The sequence below is a fragment of the Paramormyrops kingsleyae genome, chromosome 19 (assembly GCF_048594095.1).
Source record: "Paramormyrops kingsleyae isolate MSU_618 chromosome 19, PKINGS_0.4, whole genome shotgun sequence".
NCBI lineage: Eukaryota > Metazoa > Chordata > Actinopteri > Osteoglossiformes > Mormyridae > Paramormyrops > Paramormyrops kingsleyae.
This window is the reverse complement of record NC_132815.1, coordinates 28,912,609-28,937,588: the sequence shown is the minus strand read 5'-3', so window position 1 is coordinate 28,937,588 and position 24,980 is coordinate 28,912,609. Positions and strand designations below refer to the sequence as shown.

The window sequence follows — 24,980 nt, the reverse complement described above, 5'->3', positions numbered from 1 at the left end:
ACAAATCTTTTGTAATGTAGACTCCTAGAAATTTTATGCTCTTCACATTTCCAACCTCCTCATCGTTGATGAGCAATGCGGGATGGTTAGCCTTCTTTGTCTTTCTGAAGTCAACAATTACTTCTTTTGTTTTATTGGTGTTCAGGATCAAGTTGTTTTCTGTGCACCACTCCACCAGATGTTGCACCTCCTCCCTGTAGGCAGTTTCCTCATGTACTTTTAAAGTACATGTAAACATTAATCTGCCTGGAATTGTACTAAATTGAATTTCTTGAAGTTGGACTAAGACACCCCAGAAATGCGATTGGGAGTTGATATACTCCATGTATACATTCAGTCGGGCTCAAACTGGCCTAGGCGCTCTGTGCATGATCCACAGTCCCCCACCCCCCTTGCATTGACCTGAAAGTAACTGAAGAAGTATAGAGCATAACAGAGGACGTACAACATTTACGAAATGTACAGAGCTGTAAAGCTGTCCAATTCACTGCTCAACTAAAAGGCGCTTTCCACTGCACCAGCTACTGTACGTTTGGTAACTCAAGAATGTATCAAAAGTATGGTACATCAAGGTGTTGGTTTTCCACTGCCGCAAAAAATGATACTGGCGCACATCACAACACGAGGCAGGGTATTTTGTACTAAATTCTAAAAATGGCTGTAGTAGGACTGGACGATGTGCGATATTAATACCAGCATTGCATGTTCTGCACATCCAAGTCACATTGCTAGTCAGCTAGAATCATTTAAAGTTTGCCTCCTCTGCTTTTGCCTGAGTGCTGCATGCATTCTCCAAAACAATCATAATCATTTTCATCCTTGCTGTTTAAATCACTCCTAGACAGGTTTGTGAGAAATTTATGTTGAACTCCTCTTTTTATTACATAAATACCCCAATATATATTATAACAAAATCACATCACAATATTTGAAAGATTTTCCAATACCGAGCTGTCATAATGTATTATGCAAAATACTTTATTTCTTGTTATGCTGTTCTGATCGTATTGTATCTGTTCTTCTGAGCAGATCGCAATTAAAAGCTTGTGCCACTTCATTTGTCCGCACACCCATTATTATTAATTTTATTATTTCTTTCTGAGATGTAATAGGTCAAAAAGTATGGAGTAAGATTGCTGTCAAAAATAACTCGTAAAAACGTACGTCAAATGTACGTTTCACAAGCGTAAATTACGCTTGCGCCTTTGAAAATTACGCTTGCTTCTGAAATTTACGCTTGCGCTTCTGAAAATTACGCTTGCTTCTGAAATTTACGCTTGCGCTTCTGAAAATTACGAGTGGATTCTTAAGCCTGAACAACCTGTCAAAAAACGTCATTGGACGTACAAGGCATTCTCTATCGAGGAAGAAACAATCGATTTTTGTTACTACGCATGTGCCGCAAAGCTGGAAAGATGGAGAACCAACCCAAACCGCCGAATTCACAGGTATTTCTATTAGTTTACTTGTTGTTGCACAACACTTTTTCTCGGTGTACATGCAGAATGTAACAAAATTAAGGTAAAGTATGTTATACTTTATTCGTACTAATTATAGTTGGTTATTATTTATTATAATACTGTAATGACCAGACAACATGCGTAACTCAAAAGAGCACTTTAATGTACCCTGTACGGCCGCAGCCCACACCAAACTCGCAAAAGAACAGGATCCAACAGAAAAAGAACAGCAACACTTAATGTTCCCCTGTATATATAAGGTTGTGCGGAGCCCGCCACTTTTCCTTTTATCCACTCCGCAGGTACCCCACATTCCCGCTATCTCCAAACCCCCCGAGATTGGCTGAAAAGGGGTGGGAGGACTGCCCTATAATAAACATTAAATAGTCCTAGTCCTCTAGCCACTACAATATGTTGTGACTGTCTTAATTTCTGTCATTGCAGAAATGTGTATTTTGGAGAGTATACAGAGACCTGGAATGTCTATATATATATATATATATATATATATATATATATATATATATATATATATATATATATATATATATATATATAAACAAATATCAACAAAACTTAATAACTACTACATACCCGTGAAGTGGTTTGTGCTCACTGAACCCTAAGCTGTATGAAAAATCTTATTCTTATGAAAACAAAATTATAACTGTTAGCCATAGCTAGTACACTCTTTATTATTTATCAGAAAATAACACTGTGTACTTAAATGTCCATCTCATATACATGAGACTATTAACAGCTTAGCCTGACACATTACTAGACAGCAGCAGTGACATAGGCTACTTCTGCATAATAAATAATAACCAACTATAATTAGTACGAATAAAGTATAACATACTTTACCTTAATTTTGTTACATTCTGTACACCGAGAAAAAGTGTTGTGCAACAACAAGTAAACTAATAGAAATACCTGTGAATTCGGCGGGTTGGGTTGGTTCTCCATCTTTCCAGCTTTGCGGCACATGCGTAGTAACAAAAAAAAAAGCGCAAGCGTAAATTTCAGAAGCAAGCGTAATTTTCAGAAGCGCAAGCGTAAATTTCAGAAGCAAGCGTAATTTTCAGAGGCGCAAGCGTTATTTACGCTTGTGAAACGTACATTTGACGTACATTTTTACGAGTTATTTTTGACAGCGATCTTACTCCATAAAAAGCCCAATACTAACAAGCTGAAAGGAGCCATATCACCACCTACTGTAGTGGAGTCAGACATACTTCGCTCAATAATTCGATTCCCCTCCCGTGCATGTATACTGGGACAAGGACAGTAGTCTGATTAAATGGTGTAGTTGAGCTATAACCGTAGCTCGACTTAGCTGAGCATGTAAACATGAACTGACTGTGTTAAAACAACATAATATATATGTAACTGGAGCATTTAGATAAATTCAGACAAAGTGCGGTCACGTGCTGGCTAGTCTCTGCTGACGTGGATGTGTGTGGCAAGTTTTTAGAGTCAATCGGGGCTAATTATGCTGCACCGGGGATGGTTTATAGGTAGGACGCGGCGTTCACGCTGAGTCCAGTGTAGTTACCGTATTGACTCCGAACGCAGTGACTGACGCTGCGTTTGTCCGCTGGTCTTGTTTGCCCCTCCCCGATCGATGTTACTGGTAGGCATTTGCCGTTCGGTGTTACATTTAGTCTGTGGTTCTGCGTTTTAATTCCCGTGTTTTTTTTTGTACGTTTGTAGTGGACTGTGGGTAAGGTGGGTTTGTTAGCCTGCTGCTTTCGTTATGGCTGGCTAAGCGGTAGCTACACGTTCCGGTAGGTATAAGATCGACCGGAGTTTTAATGAATTTGAGCTATGACGGCAGGTTTGATTGTTTGTCTTTTTGGATTTTTGTTTTATTTCTAAGTAGTCTCCCCCTTTCGTGGTTCGCAGTGGGTAGGGCTGCTGTCTTGTCTGTCTTCAGATTATAGTAGTTGGTGTTTTTTTTTTTTAATTATTATTTTTGGTTTGATTAGTTTGTACGTGTGAGTAAGCCCCGGTTCCTAGCGTTTGTGTGGCCTGCGTTTGTTTATGGGGTGGGTCTTGTCTTTGGGTTTTTTTTGGTTTGGTTTTTATTAGTTCTGCAGTGCTTTAAAGTGATTTGCTGTGTTTGTTGTTTCATTGTAAACGCTTACGCTGGGCTGTGTGATTCAATATGTGATTGTGGTTCGGTTATTGTCACTGTTTACCGTTTCTAGCTTCTTGGTGAGGCTGCTGTTGTGAGTTGAATAAAAGTGCAATTCCTTTGAATTCCTTTGAATTTTCCCGGCCGCTTGCGGTCAGCTGTAGGTTGTTCTCTTGGACCCCCGGGAACTTTTTTTTTTTAATGGAATTCACATCGCCTGTTCTACTTGGACCTGTGCAGGGGATACTGTCTTTTTTTTTTTTTCCTCTCCCAGTGACGATTTAGTCGGTGTCCCTGGGCAGTAGGACCTGGGGTGGCGTAGTCAGGCTACTGTGGTTTGCTCTGGCCTTTCCCCTTACCACTCCTGCCGCATATATATTAATCCTCACCCCTCTGTGACCAGGTTTCCTGTCTCTGTCATGGTTCTTTGTGTGTGGGCTTTGCATGTTCTCCCCATGTCATTGTGGGACTACCTACAGTCCAAAAACATGCTGAGGTGAATTAGTGTTGCCAAACTGCCCAGAGGTGTGACTGGTGTGTGAGTGGGTTGGCACCCCATCCTGGGTTGTTCCCTGCTTAGTGCCCATAGCCTCTTGGTTGGGCTCCAGACCCCTATGACCCTGAATAGGTATGGAAAGTGGACGTGGAAAATTAATGAATCCTATTTTACATATTAAGAACATAAGAACTATACAAACAAGAGGAGGCCATTCGGCCCATCGAGCTCGCTTGGGGAGAACTTAACTAATAGCTCAGAGTTGTTAAAATCTTATCTAGCTCTAATTTAAAGGAACCCAAGGATTCAGCTTGCACTACGTTATCAGGAAGACTATTCCATACTCTGACTACACGCTGTGTAAAGAAGTGCTTCCTTAAATCCAGTTTGAAATGTTCTCCCGCCAATTTCCACCTATGGCCATGAGTTCTTGTATTTGAACTAATGCTGAAGTAACTATTTGGTTGAACAGCATCCAAACCTCTTCGAATCTTATAGACCTGGATCATGCCCCCCTCAGTCTCCTTTGCTTGAGGCTGAACAGATTTAGCTCAACTAACCTTTCCTCATAAGACATTCCTCTAAGACCAGGAATCATTCTAGTGGCCCTACGCTGCACCAAGGAATTGTATAATCTTAGCATTACCTCCCTTGACTTAAACTCCACACACCTGGAGATATACCTCAACATCCTATTGGCCTTTTTTTATTGCTTCCCCGCACTGGCGAGAATGAAACATGGAATCATCAACATACATACCAAGGTCTTTCTCATAATCGGCTACCTTTATTTCAGTAGGTCCCATAAAATACCTGTACTTTTATATTTCTGCTTCCTACTTGGAGTACCTTACATTTGTCTGTTAAATTTCATCTGCCAGGTATCAGCCCAGTCACTAATTAAATCAAGATCCCGCTGTAGCTGCTGAGCCGCTAGTTCAGTATCTGCTACACCACCCACCTTGGTGTCATCTGCAAATTTCACCAGTTTACTGTATATATTGGTGTCTATATCATTTATGTGAATTAGGAACAATCGTGGTCCTAAAATTGAACCCTGCGGTAGCCCACTATGAACGCAGGCCCACTGTGACATTGTGCCTCTAATAACTACTCGCTCCTTCCTATCTGTTAACCAGTTATCAATCCAGGTCGCTACAGTTCCTAAAATACCTGTCACTTTGAGTTTAAGTAAGAGCCTCTTGTGGGGGACAACATCAAAAGCCTTTTGGAAATCTAAGTAGATGACGTCATAGGCCTTCTTATCAACTTCCTGAGTAGCTTCCTCAAAAAACTCCAATGGATTTGTTAAACAGGATCTACCTCTCCTAAATCCATGCTGGCGATCCCTCAAAATGTTATTTGAGTCCAGGTAATCTACCATTTTCTCTTTGATTATAGCCTCCATAACTTTACCAGTTATACAAGTTAGACTGATTGGCCTATAGTTTGCCAAATTACTTCTATCCCCTTTTTTGAAAATGGGCGTTATGTTGGCATGCTTCCAATCAGAAGGTACCACACCTTCAGATAAGGATTTTTGAAACAGTAAAGTTAAGGGTCGGCAAATAATATCCCTCTTCTCTTTTAACACTATAGGTAAGATGCCATCAGGGCCCTGTGATTTATTTATTTTGAGCTTAGCTAGGCTTATATATTGCGTATTTCATTTGCTTTATAACTATTTCTATCAAATTAAAAGGAAAAACGTTGAATCCTCCTAGGACAGTAGTGAGTACTTTGGCTAGGGGCAATGCTGATTTCTGTTATTACTAATTAGCTTTGGAAAGTTGGCTGCTTAGTTAGCATTACAGCAGTAACCCTATGATTATCAGAGTAATGGCTGAACGGTGTTCCACATATTTTACACGTGTAAAATATAAAACTAATTGTAAGCTGAATAAACTTAAGTTGCAGATGCAAACTACAGAATGTATAGAGATGTACTTGTCTAAATGTTCATTTGCCAGTTAATGGGCTTGGATTTATATGTACTTGAGGAACTATTAATGAAATGGAATGAACCTGGTGTCTTTTTCACAGGCTTCTTTCTCTTCATCTACTACATCAAATCAAGCAAAGCGATTGAAGGAGAGGAAAGTGAAAGCTGTTCAAGCAAACAATCAGCCACACTCCACAGCATGGTAGAACAGAACAACCCCTATGGAGAGCAAGGCCGAGGACCCAAACACGAGTGACTGAGTTGGGGGGGGGGGTTACCGGTCTCATTACTCATTTAGTCATTTCATTATACTGTTACATCTACATCTTTAAATACACAGGTATTTATTTCATGGCTTTAACTCAGTTCAGAATTTGTTTGATTGTACATTCCTCTTGCATGAATCAGGAGGAAAAATCTACACATGCGAGATTAAAGATTAGTGAACCTCTAAGGCCACCATTATAAATTGCCCTATTGGCACTCCCAACAATCCCAAGATATATATAAATACACACACTGCAGGACTTTATAGTGTGACCGTCTTACTTGCATATATGAGTGCTTACGTGAAAAAAGATTTAGGTGCACTGGTGCGAGTGACTTCTAACATCGCCTAAGAAAATAAACTGAAACCTCACATGGCGTTCTCAATGACAGAGCCACACTTCACACACCGCCATATTTACATATGTTTACATGCTAGTTGCATTTCACGCTACGATTGGCTGCTTCAGAACCTGCTATCCTTCATTCTCCCAGTATGCACAGATTAAAAGTTTTAGCAGATTTAAAAGTGTGAAATAGGCATGGGCGATATGACCTAAAATTATCACGGTATTTTTCACGTTTTGGACGGTGACGGTATCTTTTATACTGCATATTACTTTTCCCCCAGTTTTAGGAGAAGTAGCATGTCCCGTCCCTTTATGTAAATTAAAAGTATATATATTTTATAATATATTAAGTATACACTTGAATCGCTGTTATAGATGGGTATGGGTGGTCTTATTTCTAAAAGATATAAAAAGTGACAGATAATGCTTTTCTCATATTCATATAACTGTCTGAATAAGAACGCAGAATAACAAGTTGCTTCAGCCGAAAACTATGCATTTTGCAGTTGATTTCACGTAAAACGCAGAGTTGCTAACTTTCGTCAGCTGGCTAGAGAGATTTTCAATTCCAGGCAAATCCGCACACACACACGCTTGTAACAGTTTTATTACCTTGTAAATAATCTGTAAGGTTTGCAAACATTACCAACGCTTTTGATGTCGCTAATTTAAGTTTATAATGCAATGATATAAATGTGCTGTAAGATTTCTGAGCTATGAAAGCGTGAATGTCACGCCAGATGTGTATAAGGCGTACGGATTTGTTTTTGTTTCACCTGAGTTGATTTGCGTAAAAAACATTACTTTTTAGTTGTTCAAAAACGTAAACTTTGACGAACATGAAATCAACAGTAAACCACGTGTACTTATCCAACATTTTATTAAAAAAAAAAAAATTAAAAAAAATACATCATTTAAAATCTTTACGAATTCAGGATGTACAGAGCAGCCGCTCTGATAGGAACATTATGGCTTTTTGGTTGAGGGTGTTTGATTCGCCAATGTTAACACTAACAGCATATTATAGAAAACGAAAAGGCTATTAGCGAATATATTACTTTTTAATTTGCTACTATATATGTATGTAACTAGGTTATTTTTGTTTGCTGTGGCCAATTACACAAAATCAGTTTATTGTGAATTTGTTAATTTCCTGTCAGGACATGGCGTCAGAGTGTTTATAGAAAAGACAAACTCGCAGATAAACCGGTTACACACACCTTATGTACAAAGCTTGGCCAAGCCAGTTGGATTTGATTACAGCATGAATTGTAATGTGAAATACGATAAAGCATCAAAAGAAATCCAAAACACGAAATTAAAAAGCTTGTCTGTTTTGTCTGTCATTCTTAACCTTTACATTCCACTAGCTTGTGTGTGAAATTGTATTACTGTATAATGGTGCATTAATTTTGAGTGCTTAAACAGAACTGACTGTGCACCCAAATTTTTGTCTGTGCTCCTAAATTTTTTTTGACTTGGGGGGCACAAGTGCTCCTTGAAACACACACACGACACTGTTCATTCATATATAGCAGTAGATTTTGTGAAAATTAACAGTTGTGTGGAATGATGTACATTTAGATAGGTGATTAATCATGAAATACCAAAAGATACATTAAATGTATAATGATCCAATTAAGCTCATTTCTTAAAAAAATTATGAAAATACATATATATATCCAAATACTTTAGAAGCAAAAACATATTGTCAGAACCAGCCAATACAATTGGTGGAGACTTCAACCTCTGCAATGCCCAACCCAGAGTAATGCCCTTGCCTGTGGTGGTTGAATGGAGGGCAGCTGTGCAGAGGGCAGTGAAGATGGTATACACCCTGGGTCTGTTTGCGTGGCAGGCATATTGGTGCTAGTCCAGAGTGGCTGGAGTGATGCCTTTGGGGTGTATATACACTTTAGGTTATGGACCATCCAAACTAAATATGTTATTCATGTTTTTAAAAATAAAGTTTTAAAATATTTTGTTGGAAACTGTGACTTCCTTATGGAGCCATGTGACCCACGTCAATAGCTGTATAGCAAAAATAGATCTTAATATTTCTGTTTGGGTCATATAGGTGTCCTCCTGCAGCCGAACAACACGCAGGTAGACTAACTGCTGTCACTGCCCATAGTGTATGACTGTGTGCTAGTCTGTGCTTCAGTCTGTCTGTGATGGACTGCCATATTGTCCAGGGCATTTATAGGCAGCCCAGATCCTGGAGTGCTGGTATCCAGCAAGTTTTTAATCCTACCTGATGAGTTACTATATTCTTGAGATCTGGGGGGTATTCCACAAAACAGTATGGGAATTTCACCAAGCAAAATTTCTTTTACCCAGATAACTTGAGCCAAATGTAAGAATTGTCTAATAAGAGTGTCACTTACCTCTCCTCCTATTGGACAGTTTCCTCATTTGGCTTCAGTTACCCATCTAACTTGGAAACCCTGCATTGTCGAACACTGACAAGGTAGGATAGAAAACCTGCTGGATACCGGCACTCCAGGATCAGGTTTGCCTATCCCTGGCCTATTATTCAATGGCTTGAATAATAGTGCATATATCTGCTATAAAGAGAGAAAAACCTCCCGGGGGGGAGCACGCCCTCTGACTCCTAAGGTTTCAGCTAAGCCCCAAATGTTGACAAGGCTCCATCCCTGCTAATAGTTATGATAATGGGGCTCCTATCAGGTGCATGATTAAAAAAAAATATGACTTAAAAACTTGTTTGTTTGAGTTACGCCTATTCTCTCATCAGTGTGGACATGCCCACTGCACTTAACCTTAAAAAGAAAATTGAGAAGTATAAATAACTTTTCAAACAATTAATGGGGGACACGCCATCAATGATTTTGGCAACAAATAAAATGTGAAACATAGGCTCTTTTATATATATACTGGGGTTGATTCTCGTGTTGCTGCGCCCTCTTTGCTCAGCCAGCTGCCCCTGTAGCCTGGACCAGATAAGTGTCACAAAATGACCCCTGATCTAGTGTATATGGCACATAGTGATGTATATTTACTAGACTTGGTATCAGATGACTGGAAGTGTAATGATTTGACCACTATATTGGAGAAGTCAAAACAATCCTTCACACTGTGCAGCTTTTGCCTGCAGAAACAAGCGTGGATTCTGCTCCAGTGATATAAACATCCACCAGTTGATGTGTTTACTAATCATTCTATATTTTTGTATTGACAGTTGTGTGATGTTCCCTTGCAAACATATGTTTTGCAGTCTTCAGAATAGCGCTGGGCAGTACACCTGTCATACGGTATGAATTTTTAATATACCACCATACTGTAGCATAGCTGAAAGGACAGCTGTGATTTTGTGTATAATGTAATAAAAATACTTTTCTTGTGGCCAAACATTTGATAGGAAATTATTCTTACTTTTATGAAACTTCCCAAATAGCCAATAAAATTCCTAAAAAGACGATCAAATTCATTTTCATACATTAGCACTCGCATTTAATTCCAAAATATTTTTCACAAAATGAAATTCTATTAAACTTAATTTTATAAAGAGATATTTCAAATCTATCAAATGTTTTCCTTCAATATGCAGAAACACTATATTTGCATTTAAATTCATAATTGCTAATTCACAGCTCGAAAATTACTATAAAAATTAAATATGTTTACATGTAACTCATAGAAATGAAATTCCTTAACAAAAATGCTCCAGAAACCTAATTATAAACGAAATGGACAGAAGTATTAGGACACCTGGCCATTACACCTACAGGAAACTTTATGAGATTCCGTTCTAAATCCATAGGCGTCAATATGGAGTTGGTCACCTCTTTGCCGCCACTCTTCTGGGAAGGTTTTCCACATGATGGAGTGTGGAATTTTTGCCAATTCATCCAGAAGAGTATTTGTGAGGTCAGGCACTGATGTTGGACATGAAGGTCTGGCTCGAAATCTCTGTTCTATTTCACCCCAAAGATGTTCGATGGGGTTGAGATCAGGGCTCTGTGCAGGTCAGTCAAGTTCTTCCACACCAAACTCACCCAACCATGTCATTATGAACCTCGCTTTGTGCACTATAGGGCAGTCATGCTGGAACAGAGAAGGGCCTTCACCAAACCATTCCCACAGAGTTGGAAGGATAGAATTGTCCAAAATGTCTTGCTATGCTGAAGCATTAAGAGTTCCCTTCAATGGGACTAAGGGACTTGACTAATAGCTCAGAGTTGTTAAAATCTTATCTAGCTCTGATTTAAAGGAACCCAGGGTTTTAGCTTGCGCTACTGTAGCAGGAAGACTATTCCATACTCTAACTACATGCTGTCTAAAGAAGTGCTTCCTCAAATTTGTTTTAAAATGTTCTCCCGCTAATTTCCACTTATGGCCACGAGTTCTAGTATTTAAACTAATACTGATATAGCCATTTGGCTGAACAGCATCCAGACCTGTTGGAATCTTATATACCTGGATCATGTTCCCCCTTAGTCTCCTTTGCCTGAGGCTAAACAGATTCAGCTCAGCTAACCTCTCCTCATAAGACTTTCCACTAAGACCAGGAAGCATTCTTGTAGCCCTACATTGCACCCTTTCCAAGCAATGTCCTTTTTAAGGTATGGTGACCAGACCTGCACACAGTATTCTAGGTGGGGTCTTACCAAGGAATTATATAAATGTAACATCACCTCCCTTGACTTAAACTCCACATACCTAGAGATATAACCCAACATTCTATTGGCCTTTTTTATTGCTTCCCCACACTGGCGAGAGTGGGACATGGAAGCATCAACATACACACCGAGATCTTTCTCGGAATCAGCTACCTTTATTTCAGTGGAACCCATAAAATATCTGTACTTTATATTTCTGCTCCCTGCATGGATTACCTTACATTTATCTATGTTCAACTTCATCTGCCAGGTATCAGCCCAGTCACTAATTAAATCAAGATCCCGTTGTAGCCTCTATGCTGCTAGATCAGTATCTGCTACACCACCCACCTTGGTGTTGTCTGCAAATTTAACCAGATTACTGTATGTGTCACGATCGCGGGCAAGTGAGCAGGAAAGCAGACGTACGGAGCCGTGAATCAGGACGAACGGGGTTTAATGGAGGCAGACTGACGGACAAAGCACAGCACATGACAATACAATGACAAGTCTGGGGAAGACTGACTCAGACGAGGACTAAATACAAAAGACAAGCTAGACTTAACAGGACACAGGCGATCACAATTAGGGCTGAACACGAGGTAACGAGGTGGGCGTGGCACACATCAGGAGCGGACGGAGCGGATCATGACAGAACCCCCCCCCAAAGGCGCGCACACCGGGCGCGCCCGAGAGGAGGCGACGGACGGGACGAGACCGGGGGAACAGGACCTGGAAGACAAAAACCAAAAACCATCAACGAAGAACAGGGAACAAGACAGAGACACAAAACAAGAACAAGGACGAAAAGAAAGACAGGACCTGACACAGAACAGGGAAGGCAGACAGGCAGACAAGGAAGGGAGACACAGAAGGGGAGAAAGGCGGAACAAAAGGGCCAGGAGTGAACGAAGGAGACAGAGAGGGACGAGGAGCAGAGACAGGCGGGACAAACGGAAAGGGAGGAGGAACAAGGGGAGCACGAGGGAGCCCAGGCGGGTGACGGGCAGCGGCCGGAGGGGCCGCAGGGGAGAGGGAGGAGGGAGCAGGAGGGGACCACCCAGGGGCCAAGGGAACCGGACGAGGGAGTGACGGAGGGGACACGGAGGGAGCAGGAGGGAACACCAGTGAAGGCAGGCAGGAGGGGGAAGCCACGGGAGGCGGAGGCGCAGCCGAAGCCGGGGAAGGCGCTGTCCGACGCCCAGCCGGAGCAGGGTGGCCCGGAGGCGACCGACATGGAGCCGGAGGCGGGACCGAGGATCCAGGGGGGGACCCGGCGGCGATCGCCGACCCCGAGGACCCGCAGGCAGCCACCGAGCCACAGCCAGGGGCCGAACGGGCGAGCCAGGGGGCAGGGCGGGCGGGACCCGGGCCCGACGCCTATGTCCCCGTCCCTTACGGGACACCGAAAGGTGGGGTCCTGGGGGGCGTTGGCCTTGCCGGGGTAAGGGCGAGGGAGTCAGGAGGGAGGACAGAGCCGGGCGGATAAGAGTCAGGGCCTCTAAGGAGGCAACAGGCGGGGCACCCAGAGCCGCCGACGAGCAGGGCTGGACCGGCTGGACAGGCAAGCAGGGCTGGACCGGCGAGCTGCCAACAGGGGACGCCGCGGGCAGAGCAGCGGCAGCAGCCGGTGATGAAGCCGCGGGCATGGCCGCAGGCGGTGCAGCCAGAGGCCAGACGGGCAGGTCAGGCGAGCGGCCAGCAGGGGGCGCTGCAGGCAGAGCAGGGGCCACTGCAGGCGCCTCGGCGGGCGCCGCCATCACGCGGCCAGCAGGGGGCGCTGCGGCGGGCGCCGCCATCACGCGGCCAGCAGGGGGCACAACCGCGGCCACCTCAGGCAGTTCAGGCGCCGGCAGGACAGGCGAAACAGGTAGTTCAGGCGCCGGCAGGACAAGCGAGCAGGAGCAGGGCTGGCCGGGCAGGACAGGCGAGCAGGAGCAGGGCTGGCCGGGCAGGACAGGCGAGCAGGAGCAGGGCTGGCCGGGCAGGACAGGCGAGCAGGAGCAGGGCTGGCCGGGCAGGACAGGCAAAACGGGTAGGACCGGCGAGCAGGGCTGGCCGGACAGGACAGGCGAGAAGGGCAGGTCAGGCGAGTGGCCAGCAGGAGCTGCCACGGGCAGAGCGGCGTCTTCTTCTGCCGGCAAGCGGCCAGCAGGGGGTGCCGCGGCGGGCGCCGCCATCACACGGCCAGCAGGGGGCGTAACCGCGGCCACCTCGAGCAGAGCTGCAGTCAAAGCGGCAGCCGCAGCAGCAGGTGTAGCCGCTGTCTGGGCAGGCGGGTCAGGCAGGACAGGCGGGTCAGGCAGGACAGGCGGGTCAGGCAGGACAGGCGGGTCAGGAAGGACAGGCGGTGCCGCGGGCAGAGCGGCGGCAGCAGCAACAGGCGGTGCTGCAGGCAGATCGGTGGCAGCAGCAGCAGCAGGCGGGAGGGGTTCTGAGCGCGTTGGCGCCGTCCCTTTAAGTGCTTTAGGGACCCGGGGACTTGCGTCTCTTACGGCGCTGATCCCTCTTCCGGGACAGCGCTCTGGCCGGTCATCCCCAGCCTCTAAAGGAGGCAGGGTCTCCTCGTCATGGGGCTCACCGGTAACACAGGCGTCCTCCAAGACGGGGAGAAGGGAGCACGCTCCCAAGAAGAGCGTCGTCGGATGGGCTTTCCTCTCTTTTCCACGGCGTCTCTTCTTGGCGAGGGGGAGAGCGGAGCCCTCTGGGACCCAGGGCAGCTCCCCACAGCGGCCGTAGCTGCTGAGCGGCCGTAGCCGCGTGAAGCTCAGGGTTGCGCGTTCTATTATCAGCCCTTTTTGAAACCGGGAAGGTGGCTGGTAGCGAGTCGGGGGGCGGTTCCCGGGCGGCACACCCCGGGAGGGGTAGCCAAACAGCCGCTCTCACCCTCAGCTGCTGCAGGTTTTCGCCCACCTGCTGGAGCAGCTGTTCCTCGCCGGTACGGAACCTCCTATCTAGGAGCTCCCAACAGCCTTCTACCAGCCGGCGGGCTTCGGGATCCGGGTGGTGATCTAACTGGTTCGTCCACCGAATCACCTCGTCCTCCATGGGGAGGACTTCCCCAGTAGCGCTGAGCTTATTTCTGAGACTTGTCATTCTGTCACGATCGCGGGCAAGTGAGCAGGAAAGCAGACGTACGGAGCCGTGAATCAGGACGAATGGGGTTTAATGGAGGCAGACTGACGGACAAAGCACAGCGCATGACAATACAATGACAAGTCTGGGGAAGACTGACTCAGACGAGGACTAAATACAAAAGACAAGCTAGACTTAACAGGACACAGGCGATCACAATTAGGGCTGAACACGAGGTAACGAGGTGGGCATGGCACACATCAGGAGCGGACAGAGCGGATCATGACAGTATGTATTGGTGCCAATATCATTAATGTAAATTAGGAACAATAGTGGTCCTAAAATTGAACCCTGCGGTACCCCACTATGAACGCAGGCCCACTGTGACATTGTGCCTCTCATAACTATCCACTGCTGTTAACCAGTTTTCTTTCCAAGCTGTTCCTAAAATCCCTGCAGCTTTGATCTTAAGTTCAAAGGCCTTCTGGAAATCTAAGTAGATCACATCATAGAACTTTTTGTGATCAATTTCTCTTGTAGCTTCCTCAAAGAACTCAAGCAAATTAGTTAAACAGGACCTACCTCTCCTAAATCCATGTTGGCTATCCCTCAGAATGTTATTTTAATCTAGGTAATCTACCATTTTCACTTGGATTATAACTTCCATGACTTTTCCAGTTATGCAAGTTATACTGATTGGCCTATAGTTTGCTGTATTACTTCTATCCCCTTGTTTGAATATAGGTGTTATATTAGCATGCTTCTAATCAGAAGGTACCACATCAGCAGATAGGGATTTCTGAAATAGTAAAGTTAAAGGTTGGCTAATAATATCCCTCATCTTTTTTAAAACTATAGGTAAGATGCCATCAGGGACCTGTGATTTATTTATTTTGAGCTTAGCTAGGCTTTGTACCACATCAGCCTTACTTTGTACTCACATCAGTTATACATACAGTAAAACCTTGGATTGCGAGTAATTTGGTTTGCGAGTGTTTTGCAATACGAGCACAAATTTAAAATTAATTTTAACTTGATAAACGAGGTCTTGCAATACAAGTATTATATGTACGCTTTGTCTGCCTAGCGTTACGTGATCACAACTGAACCGATGGTTCTTCTCTCTCTTTCGCTGCGGGATTGTGGGTAATTGTCTCCCATCAGTCAGTGTGCCTCACTTGTATAGTCAAAATTTAGTAGAAAAGCGCCATCCGGATAAGAGCATAGCAGTGCAAGCGATGAATCTGCTTAAAGACAATGCAATGTCACATTTCCAGGAAATCAAAAAGGAGACAAAAGCAGCTGTCATTGGATAGGTTCCTTGTTAAAGTTGCACAAAAGAAAAAGATTCCAGCAAGCCAACAGATAGCGGTGATTCCGTTAGTTATAGTGAGTCGTCCTACAAAATAACCCTCCTCTTCTCCTCTCTCTCTCGTTTCCCTCACACCATCCACTATTCTTTTCAAAGGTAAAGTGCAGGTTAATTTGTTTTATGTATTTTTACTTTATATTTTGCATTAATAATTTTTATATGAATATTTTTTGGTTGTGGAACAAATCCTCTGAGTTTCCATTACTTCTTATGGGAAAATTCGCTTTGATATACGAGTGCTTTGGATTACAAGCATGTTACCGATGATAATTATGCTCACAAACCAAGGTACCACTGTATATTGGTCATAGACGATGCTGTATTCCTACTAAATGGTGGTAAGTTACTTGTGTTCTCTACTGTGAACAACCGTGCAAAATAATCATTAAAATCATTTACTATATCAATTTCATTTTCAATTATAAGGCACTTACTATCCTGCAAATGAACGATTTCAGCTTCTACAGCTTTTTTGGAATTAAAATATTAGGCCTTTTCCTCCTGACTTTATTCTTACTTTCCTTAGTAAACCACCTTGGTTGCAGTTTCCTAGATTTAGTTTTGCTGGAAACAGGTATAAAGTCCTCTTGCACTTGCAACAATGTGCTTTTAAAAAATTCCCATGCCTCTTCAACCGTTTTGCTATTTCACTCCATCCAGTTTACAGTTTCTAGTTTCAGTCTCATATCATTAAAGTTAGCCTTCCTAATGTTGTATACTTTTGTTTTGGACTTTGCTCTTCGGACACTAAACTTAACCTCAAATTTAACCATGTTATGACCACTACTGTCCAGTGCTTCTAAAACCTCTAATTTTCCAATCCTATCCTGGTTGTTAGAGAAAACAATATCAAGAAGGGCTTCTCCCCTGGTAGGGGTATTAACAAACTGAGTAAAAAAACAATCCTGTACTAATTTTCCACCATCTCAAGTTCATTTACAGAAGAGACTATGTCCCACTGTATCCCAGGTAAATTAAAATCCAAACCCAAAACCACTACATAATTTTTACTTATAATCCTGATAACGTCATATAACATTGTTTCCTCTGCAGCTACATTAGGTGCTCTATAACAAACACCGACAATTAGGTCATTTAAGTTTTTAGCATCTAGTTTTATCCATACAGCTTCTGTACTATTATTTTTATCAGTGAACTCCAAACGTGACGAAAAACCAAGCATGAATGAGCACCTTACATTGGCTTAGAAGTTTCTGTATCTGTTAGCTATTTTGTTAGCCTTTAATGTATGAATCTGTACTTATCTGCAGCTTATCACCATGTTGAAGGACAAATACCTTATTAACCCTTTAGCCAGAGAATCTGCAACAAGCAGAAGCTGCCAAGGTTTGCTACTGAAGGAAGGTATTTGCCTTAGTTCACCAAAAGTTCACGGCTGGGTATTCAAAAAAAAAAAAAAACAAGTAGAGATGGTCACGCCACCGTTATATTCAGCCGAGGCACCAAGCAGTAAAAGAGATGATTGACAAACTTATCATAAAGGGGTGTGGATTAAGGGAGAAAACAACGATGGTGAATGGTTGAGGGAATGATGATGGTTAAGTGACAAGGTATTGTTACATAATAAGAAAATGTATAAAAATTGGTGTAAAACAGTATCGAACACACTTGTGTCTGGCCTTGGTTGTAACGCCATTGTTGCAATAAAGGCTGAATCTGAATATCTACACAAGCGGCTCCTGACTCCTTATTGGCAGGGAAGAAAAAAACACAACACGTTTTTGTTATTCCTATAATGTCGTAAGTGTCTGATGAAATTGAAGCCTCCAAATCATGAATTTTGTTTCTAGTACTCTTAGCGTTTAAATACAGACCGCAGGCCTTTTACAGTGACCACTTTTAGTATTAATTGGGGCTTCTGTTTCTCCCGAACCTATATTCTTAACCTCCCTGCCCCCCCAGTCCCTAGTTGAAACATTCCTCAACTACTCTACACATATGCCTCCCCAATACACCGGTTCCCCCCTGGTTCAGATGCACCCCATCCGGCTTGAACAGGTCCCACCTGTTCCAGAAGGACTTCCAGTGCCTCATAAACCTAAACCCCTCTTTCCTACACCACCTATTTAGCCACGCATTTATTGTCTTTATCTCAGCTAACTTAGCCTGGCTTGCACATGCCACAGGAAGTATTCCAGAGAATACCACCATGGATTTTCTGATTCTAAGCTTATCTGCAACTTCTATAAATTTATCCTGCAGAACAGCCCTCCTGCCCTTGCCTATGTCGTTGGTGCCAACATGCACCATGACGACTGGATCCACCCCGGCTGGGGCCAAAAGCCTGTGCACGGAAGGTCCCCTACCTGGGCACCAGGCAGGCAAGACACCATACGGGACCCTCTATCCCAGGTGCACACATAACTGTCTGCACTTCTAATAATTGAATTCCCTACTACCACAACCTCCCTCCTCCTGGGGGGAGAGGGCTCCTTGGTGCCCAAGCACCCACCTGCCTCCCCAGTGTCTAAAGCTGGAAGCACCTGAATGCGGTTAGACAGTCACTTCAGGTGATGCCGCATCTATGAACTGTGTATGCCCTTTTCTACGTCTATGACCTACGTTCACCCAGCTCTCGACCTATCTGTTCCTCATTCTCCCCCTCCCTGCTTGTGACATACACACAGTCTCCCTCTCTCCTCTAACTCCTTGCATCGGATGAGAGCCAGTTGCTCCTCGAGGTCACGAACCTTGACCATGAGCGAGTCTACTAACTTACATCGCTCGCAGATGAAGTCCGACTGGACACAAACATCCAGAACGGTAAACATCTTGCAAACACAACACTGAGCTGGCCACATAATTACCTAACTCACTATGATCCTTTACTCCCAGCCCAGTATATTTATATAGCGTATTTAACTTTTAGTTGATCTAATTAACGTATAGTTAAAACAATTAAGTGCTGAGTACAACAAAACAGTGAATTAACACTTGCGTTAAAATGGAACTTTTTTTAGTTATCCGATAGCATCAGAGATAATCTTTGAAATTAAACTTTTAAAATAACCAAATTAACTATTACCTACCCAAGACTAACTTTCGGCTGAACCACATTTAACTAAAATGGAATCTGCCAAACCCATACTCATCCATTAGTCTGCCAGACAGAGAAACAAGATTCTTCACTGCACAGAACACATTTCCACTGCTCCAGCATCCAGTGGCAGCAAGTTCACACTACTTCATCTGACTCCTGGCATTGCATTTGGTGATGTGAGGTTTGTATGCAGCTGCTCAGCCATGGAAGCCCATTCCATGAAACTGCAGGCGCTAAGTTGTGCTGTGATTAACACCAGAACGTTGGCAACTTTTACACATTTACAATTGACCATGGAATATATAGCAAGGAAGAAATTTCACAAACTTTTTGCCAAGGTGGCATCCTATAACGGTACCACACTTGAATTCACCGAGCTCCTCAAAATGACCCATTCTTTCAGAAATGTTTGCAAACCTGACTGCATGGCTAGGTGCTTGATTTTATACACTTGGCAATGGGTCTGAATGAAACACTTCAATTTAATGATTGAGAGGTGTATCCAAATACTTTTGTCCATATAGTGTAAATTGCAATCCCAACATAAAACAATAATGATCGTGGACTTCCTCACGATGTAGTTGCAGTGAAAAGATACAGACAAAGCAGTTGTGTTCATGTGAAAAAGGTATGTTAAAATTTCCTTGCTTTAAGTGTTCTTTAAGTAATAAATGGACGCATAGCTGTCTTTTTTACGGATCCAAAAAAATGAGACAATCCGTGACTCAAAATCTGAAAAACATAAGCTTTGTGATCCGTTGGACCCTTAATATACATACACACAATTTTCTACCAGTTCTATTTTAAGGATACCTCCCCAATTGGATATGCAAAGCATAAATAAGACTTTATTATATCAATAACATTTAAAAAATTAATCTGAGGAAGAAAGAGGCAAAACAGCACATATTCCAGACCAAGGAGTATAGTAGTTTACAAGAATACTGAAAGATTGGCTTTGAATAATGGTACAACATAGCACAGTATAATAGATATGCTGTGCTGAAGCTTACGGATTAAGTAAAGATACAATCTGGCTGTTATATGTCCTGCAGCAGAGCTTCGGCATCCTCCAGGGCCCTCTCCATCGTCTCCACTTCCAGAGAAAAGCCCTTCCTCTCCTCACAGTGCTGCTCTTGGCTGCTCTTAAGCACCCTCATTGTCTCCTGCACCTGCTGCAATAGTTACATTGTAAAAACTGCCTCCCACAAATCATTGCCGATGCAACAACAGAATAGACCACAGTGTTCACCAACCTGCAGCTGCTGTCTGTGTCCCGAGGCCAATTTCCCAAAAGTCTTCAGCTCTCCAAGCAGATCCGCTGCAGCATTCTTTAAGGTGGCGGTGGTGGGGGAAATAGTCAATCATAATCAGTCACATACAATGAGACTGCAATTAAAGTCATTGACTGGCCTGCACATACAGATTCTGCAATACAGAATTTAAACAGACCATTCCAGCAGGCCAAAATTAAGCTATACATTTTCATATATATTTTTACAATCCCTCACATTTGCACGTTCCATTTAAATCTGAATCCCCACCCCCCAAGAAGTGAGACATGAAAAGGCTGCAACTCTACAATACAGTATTTGTATAAACTAATGTAAGCTTCAAAGTTTACAAGCAGTGTCCAGGTTATGAAGGACATCTTCTCTCAGTTAAATTTATAGGTACACTACCAGTCAAAAGTTTCACAGTGAGATTTACTACATTTGAATGTTACTCACTTAACATTTACTAAAATACACTCAATATTCTTTGCCAGCAAATAAATTTACAGTATGTTCACCATTTGGGGGGCAGTGTGTGGCTCAGTGCTTGTAAGCCATCAGCACGTCTGCGGGTCCTTGAGGGAGGGAGGTGTAAAAAGAAAATTTCCCCATGGGGATCAATAAAGTATCGATTATTATTATTATTTATTATTTTAGCAAGAAAATATCATCTTTGATTAGCAGTTATAACAGAGAGAAAATTTGAGGTGTTCTTTCTACAAGGGACATTAAATACTGCTCATGGGATGAAACAGTTAAATGTAAGAGGTAAAGGACAGTGTAGAATTTGACTATGCCAGCACCACACAACCTGTTAATTGGATGTCAGACATACATTCTTACACACTCTTTCCATATTATAAAGGAAACTTGTTTTGACATATTTTCATTTCTCTCTCTTCACTCAACTTTCCAGTGCTTAACACTAAAAAATCTGCAGTTCATGAAATAAATGGAACAGGGGGGATAAACCTGTGGCATACAAAAACTTTTGACTGGTAGTGCAAGTTAACGAGCGTCAGAAAGAAGTGTGTGTATTCATTATTATGAATCAATGTATTTAACCTGAATTTTTAATTTAATAGGCTTTGTGATCCCAGTGACTCCCTGTATTTGTGTAGAAAAACAGATTGAAGCCATGCATGGGTCACAAACAATAGCTTGGATTTAGAAAACCTAATTACTTTATGAAGGGCTCACCATGACATCCTTCTGCTGTTCTTCATTCTGTTTTGTCATTTCTGCAACTCTCTGACCCAAAACTGAAAGAAAAACATTACAGCTGTGACAGTACTGTGAGAAAGCCAACTGATATTTAACTTTTACAACTCCTTATCCTACAGGGACAGCAGGATTCACTCATGAAATTTCCTTTGAGAAAACACCCAGCTCAAACGGAACATTTCAAGGTAAAGCTGATCTATGTCAATAATGCTCTATGCTGTACACAGTAATTCACCATTCATTTAAATACACTACAAACATCATTAAAGTGCAAGTCCAAAGTTCAAGTGAATCACCTGGATCAGTGGTTCCCAAACTGGGGGGCGCGCCCCCCTAAGGGGGCGCAGAGGTATTGCGTGGGAGGCGCACCAATGGGATAGCCTCAGGGGCATGTGCCACCTTAAAATAATCTCTTCACAAACTGGACGATTAACCAAATAAAGCAGCGCAACATTACAGTAACTAACAATAAATAAACCATTAACTTACGTGTACTATTAGAGCATTTATGTCATTTATTTAAACTTTATTTTACCAGGTAAATTAACTGAAAACCAGTTCTCACTGCTTTACGTGATATTCGGGAGAAATAGCAGATAACGCATTGGAACTTCCTGGGATACAAACATCACGTTCTTCAGCCAATAAGGGCAAAGTTGTGTCGTCACGGAGGCTGTTCCAGTTTGTTCAGCCGGCTGAGAGGTGCTGTACAATCTGTCTTAAGTCGTCTTGCTCTTGCAAGGTTTTTGTACCATAAGACATGGTGACGCGTGACGACGTTTTGCAGCGCCGGTTAAAAAATCTAACCACATCATGAAAAACGAGGTTTAAAATTTTCTACATGAAGTGCAGGGAGACTATCAATTAATGGGTATGATTTAGTGTTGTTTTGTGCTATAGTATAGGCTGAAACCTGCAGTTATCATTAAAAACAAAATGCGGTAATCGTAAGACAAACTTTAATTTGTGTACGCCAATGAATATTAACATGAATGTTAAATCTGCATTAGCATAATTTCAAGCTTATGCTGGACTTTTATTTTTAATTAATTGCTCTTTTTTCTCCCACAGTGGTGAAATTGCACCATTTGTATTTTGTAATTGCATTTGTTTAGCTCAATTAGAAAAGGGAGTTGTATTTGAAATAAAAGTTTTAATCTGAACCTGTGTAGTTTGAATGGGGGGGCTCAATAATGTTCCTATCTAGAAAAGGGGGGCCCTGCAGAGAAAGTTTGGGGACCACTGACCTGGATCAACATTCCCAGCAAGCAGCAGCAGACAGCAACTGTCGAGCTGCTTCCGGATCTCCCTGTTCTCCTGATGAAGGGCTGTGCACTGCTGTTCTAATTGGATCACCTGCTCCTGCATTTAAAAACACACATCACAGACAACCTATTCCAGAAAGCATGCATACAATATCTATAGCTTAACCATTTACCAAAAACAGGCAGAAACAGCAAAACATAACTGCCAAAATACACACGATGCAGTGACACAAAATCCACCTTTTACCCCAACCATTCAAACGGAACGAATTAATCGAGTAAAGGATTGCTAACCTTCGACTGCGAGAAGATTCTTGTAAGCTCTTCATTACTTGCTTGCAAAGCAAGATTCTGCTCATGCAGCTCTGTATCACAGCTATGCAAAGAAAGAGAGGTTTACTCAAGGAACATTCAACGTACCCCCCAAAGTCTACATAGATGTTCACTGGAATGAAGGCCTACCCTCTGGGGACCCTCATGGCAGGCTTTTTCCTGTAAATACAAGAACTTCAGGTGTTATGAATTTCATTTTATAACAACAGACCAATGGACACACAACACCCACCTTGAAAGAACGTTTTGAATTTTCCTTTGTTTTGAAGCTTGAACGGCAACTTCTGCTTCAGAGAAGAAAAAAAAGTCAGCTGGTGTAGCAGTTGCTTGAATTCTGTCGAACCCACTTTTCAAAACATCCACACGTCTAAACAGGTATTATATAAACAGATTAAGATCGCATAGTTCTTTTTATACTGCAACTGAAAACCTATGGTTTGAAACGAATATATAATACAAGCTAAAAAATGGAAAATGGACGCATGTCCCAGCATTGTTATCGTTAATGGTCATATTCCTTATTGTCGCGCGCGCGTTTGCCAGTGTCTTGCGTGTACCCTACCCTGTCCGATCCTCATGTGCAATTAGCTTCCGTAAATCTCCCACCGTGTGTGTGTGTGTGTGTATCTTAGAGTTCAGCGTCTGACAACCCTGTGTTTGTCCTGTATTTTCGGTGCTCGTTGGGTGCCCGTTGTTACGGAATTCTGTTAATCTCAGAATTCTGAGTATAGGAAAAAAAAGTCAGAATTCTGACATTAAAGTCAGAATTCAAATAATATTTTCATGGTGGCCCTAATCCTCTTCCGTACGTTGTAGTCCTTCTCAGGACTACCAATAAAGAGCGTGTTCTCCCTGGCAAGCGAGTCTGTTTCTCTGCTCCCGCGATGCCTCGGTTCGCCCTTCGCCACAATATTTACACTGGTTATACCGACAGGACACATGTACAAATGAAAACATTCTAACATCTGAATATAACAGGGTCTAATAGCATATCGTCAGTAGTTCCCGACTCATACATAAACTGGGTAAACCGTGTTATACTCCACCGCAGTATTTTTGATTAGACAGTAACAAATTACTGGACACATCTACAAATTTAAAAGCAGAAGAATCGGGGGGGGGGGGGATTATTTGTAGATTACCGAAAACAGCTGCCTTCCTATAACATGGTTTACACATTGACATTTCTATTTTTGTCAGTTCAGATCAGGTTATTTTGCCATCTTAAGTGTGTAAATAATACAGCCCAAACGCAATCGCAAAGCTGACCATTTAGTGATTTACTTACGATTTGCAGCGTTTCCACTACGGTTGTCCACATGCACCGGAATTTTTGAAGCCATTTGCGCTGCACTACTCGCTATTAGTCAAAAGAAAATAGTTATTAATCAATTAGTACATACGGAACTTGCTGATTAACTTCATATGAATAATAAAATGATACCTACTGTTTAAAACACTGAAATGCAGCGTGGCAAGAAACGCACGATCTATGTAACAGCAAAACCCCAGAGAAACTAGCTTTATAATGAAAAATATATATATAATGAATAATATTAACATGCGAAATTCGATATCGCTACTGACTAACCTTAACTGTTACAACAACAATGCCCGCGCTTGAAATTTTAAATTCTTATTCGCTTACCCTGCGCCCCGCATATAAGCCATTGATATTATGTCGCCCTCTATTGGATAGGAGGCTATAGCCTAAAACATCGTTGCAATGAATGTTGATCTCATAAGGAATTGCGGAGTCATGGATATAAAGCAACATCAAGAGAAGCAGACAAGGATGAGCAAAAGCAAGTCTTAAAATATAACGATATATTTCTACGCAAAGAGCCAACCGCAACATTCTCATTGATTTGCCATTTGTTTCCGAAACACAGTAATAAATAGCAAAAATAAATAAATAAATAAACAGCTACAAAAAAGTCCGGTGCTGTTTGCGCGTGTAATTACACATATATTTTCCACTAATTAAATTAAAATTTATATTTATTTATTTCCTTAATTTTTAGGAGGTTGTCTTCGTATATTGTGTACTTTTAAAATCTGTTTAAAAATTTGTTTACTGTTTTATATCACTAAATCTGTAG

General features: G+C 42.4%; 2 protein-coding genes across 8 annotated transcripts in view; one reads left to right on the top strand and one right to left on the bottom strand.

Moving 5' to 3' along the window:
• The window catches only part of LOC111833691 (adhesion G-protein coupled receptor G5-like), a 34,544-nt gene extending 26,564 nt beyond the window's left edge, over positions 1–7,980 (top strand). Inside the window, exon 19 of the mRNA XM_023792221.2 lies at positions 6,137–7,980. Coding sequence (XP_023647989.2) covers positions 6,137–6,291 — 155 coding nt within the window. The 3' untranslated portion in view covers positions 6,292–7,980. The remainder of the gene's footprint in view (positions 1–6,136) is intronic.
• An 11,623-nt stretch (positions 7,981–19,603) lies between these two features.
• On the bottom strand, positions 19,604–24,522 carry LOC111833690 (uncharacterized). Of its 7 annotated transcripts, none has more exons than XM_023792218.1 (10): positions 24,470–24,498; positions 24,327–24,368; positions 24,167–24,238; positions 23,111–23,162; positions 23,008–23,037; positions 22,840–22,921; positions 22,528–22,642; positions 21,257–21,318; positions 20,039–20,113; positions 19,604–19,957 (listed from the first exon to the last, which is right to left on the bottom strand). In XM_023792218.1, the coding sequence occupies exons 3-10, from the start codon at positions 24,219–24,221 to the stop codon at positions 19,823–19,825; spliced, it is 606 nt and encodes a 201-aa protein (XP_023647986.1). In that variant the 5' UTR covers positions 24,222–24,238; positions 24,327–24,368; positions 24,470–24,498; the 3' UTR covers positions 19,604–19,822. The 7 variants fall into 7 exon arrangements, 6 of the variants coding, with proteins under 6 accessions (XP_023647986.1, XP_023647985.1, XP_023647984.1 ...); XM_023792217.2 differs by having other exon boundaries at positions 23,111–23,165; positions 24,470–24,492; XR_011984234.1 differs by adding an exon at positions 20,575–20,631 and having other exon boundaries at positions 19,926–19,957; positions 23,111–23,165; positions 24,327–24,522.
• Positions 24,523–24,980: the final 458 nt, after the last annotated feature.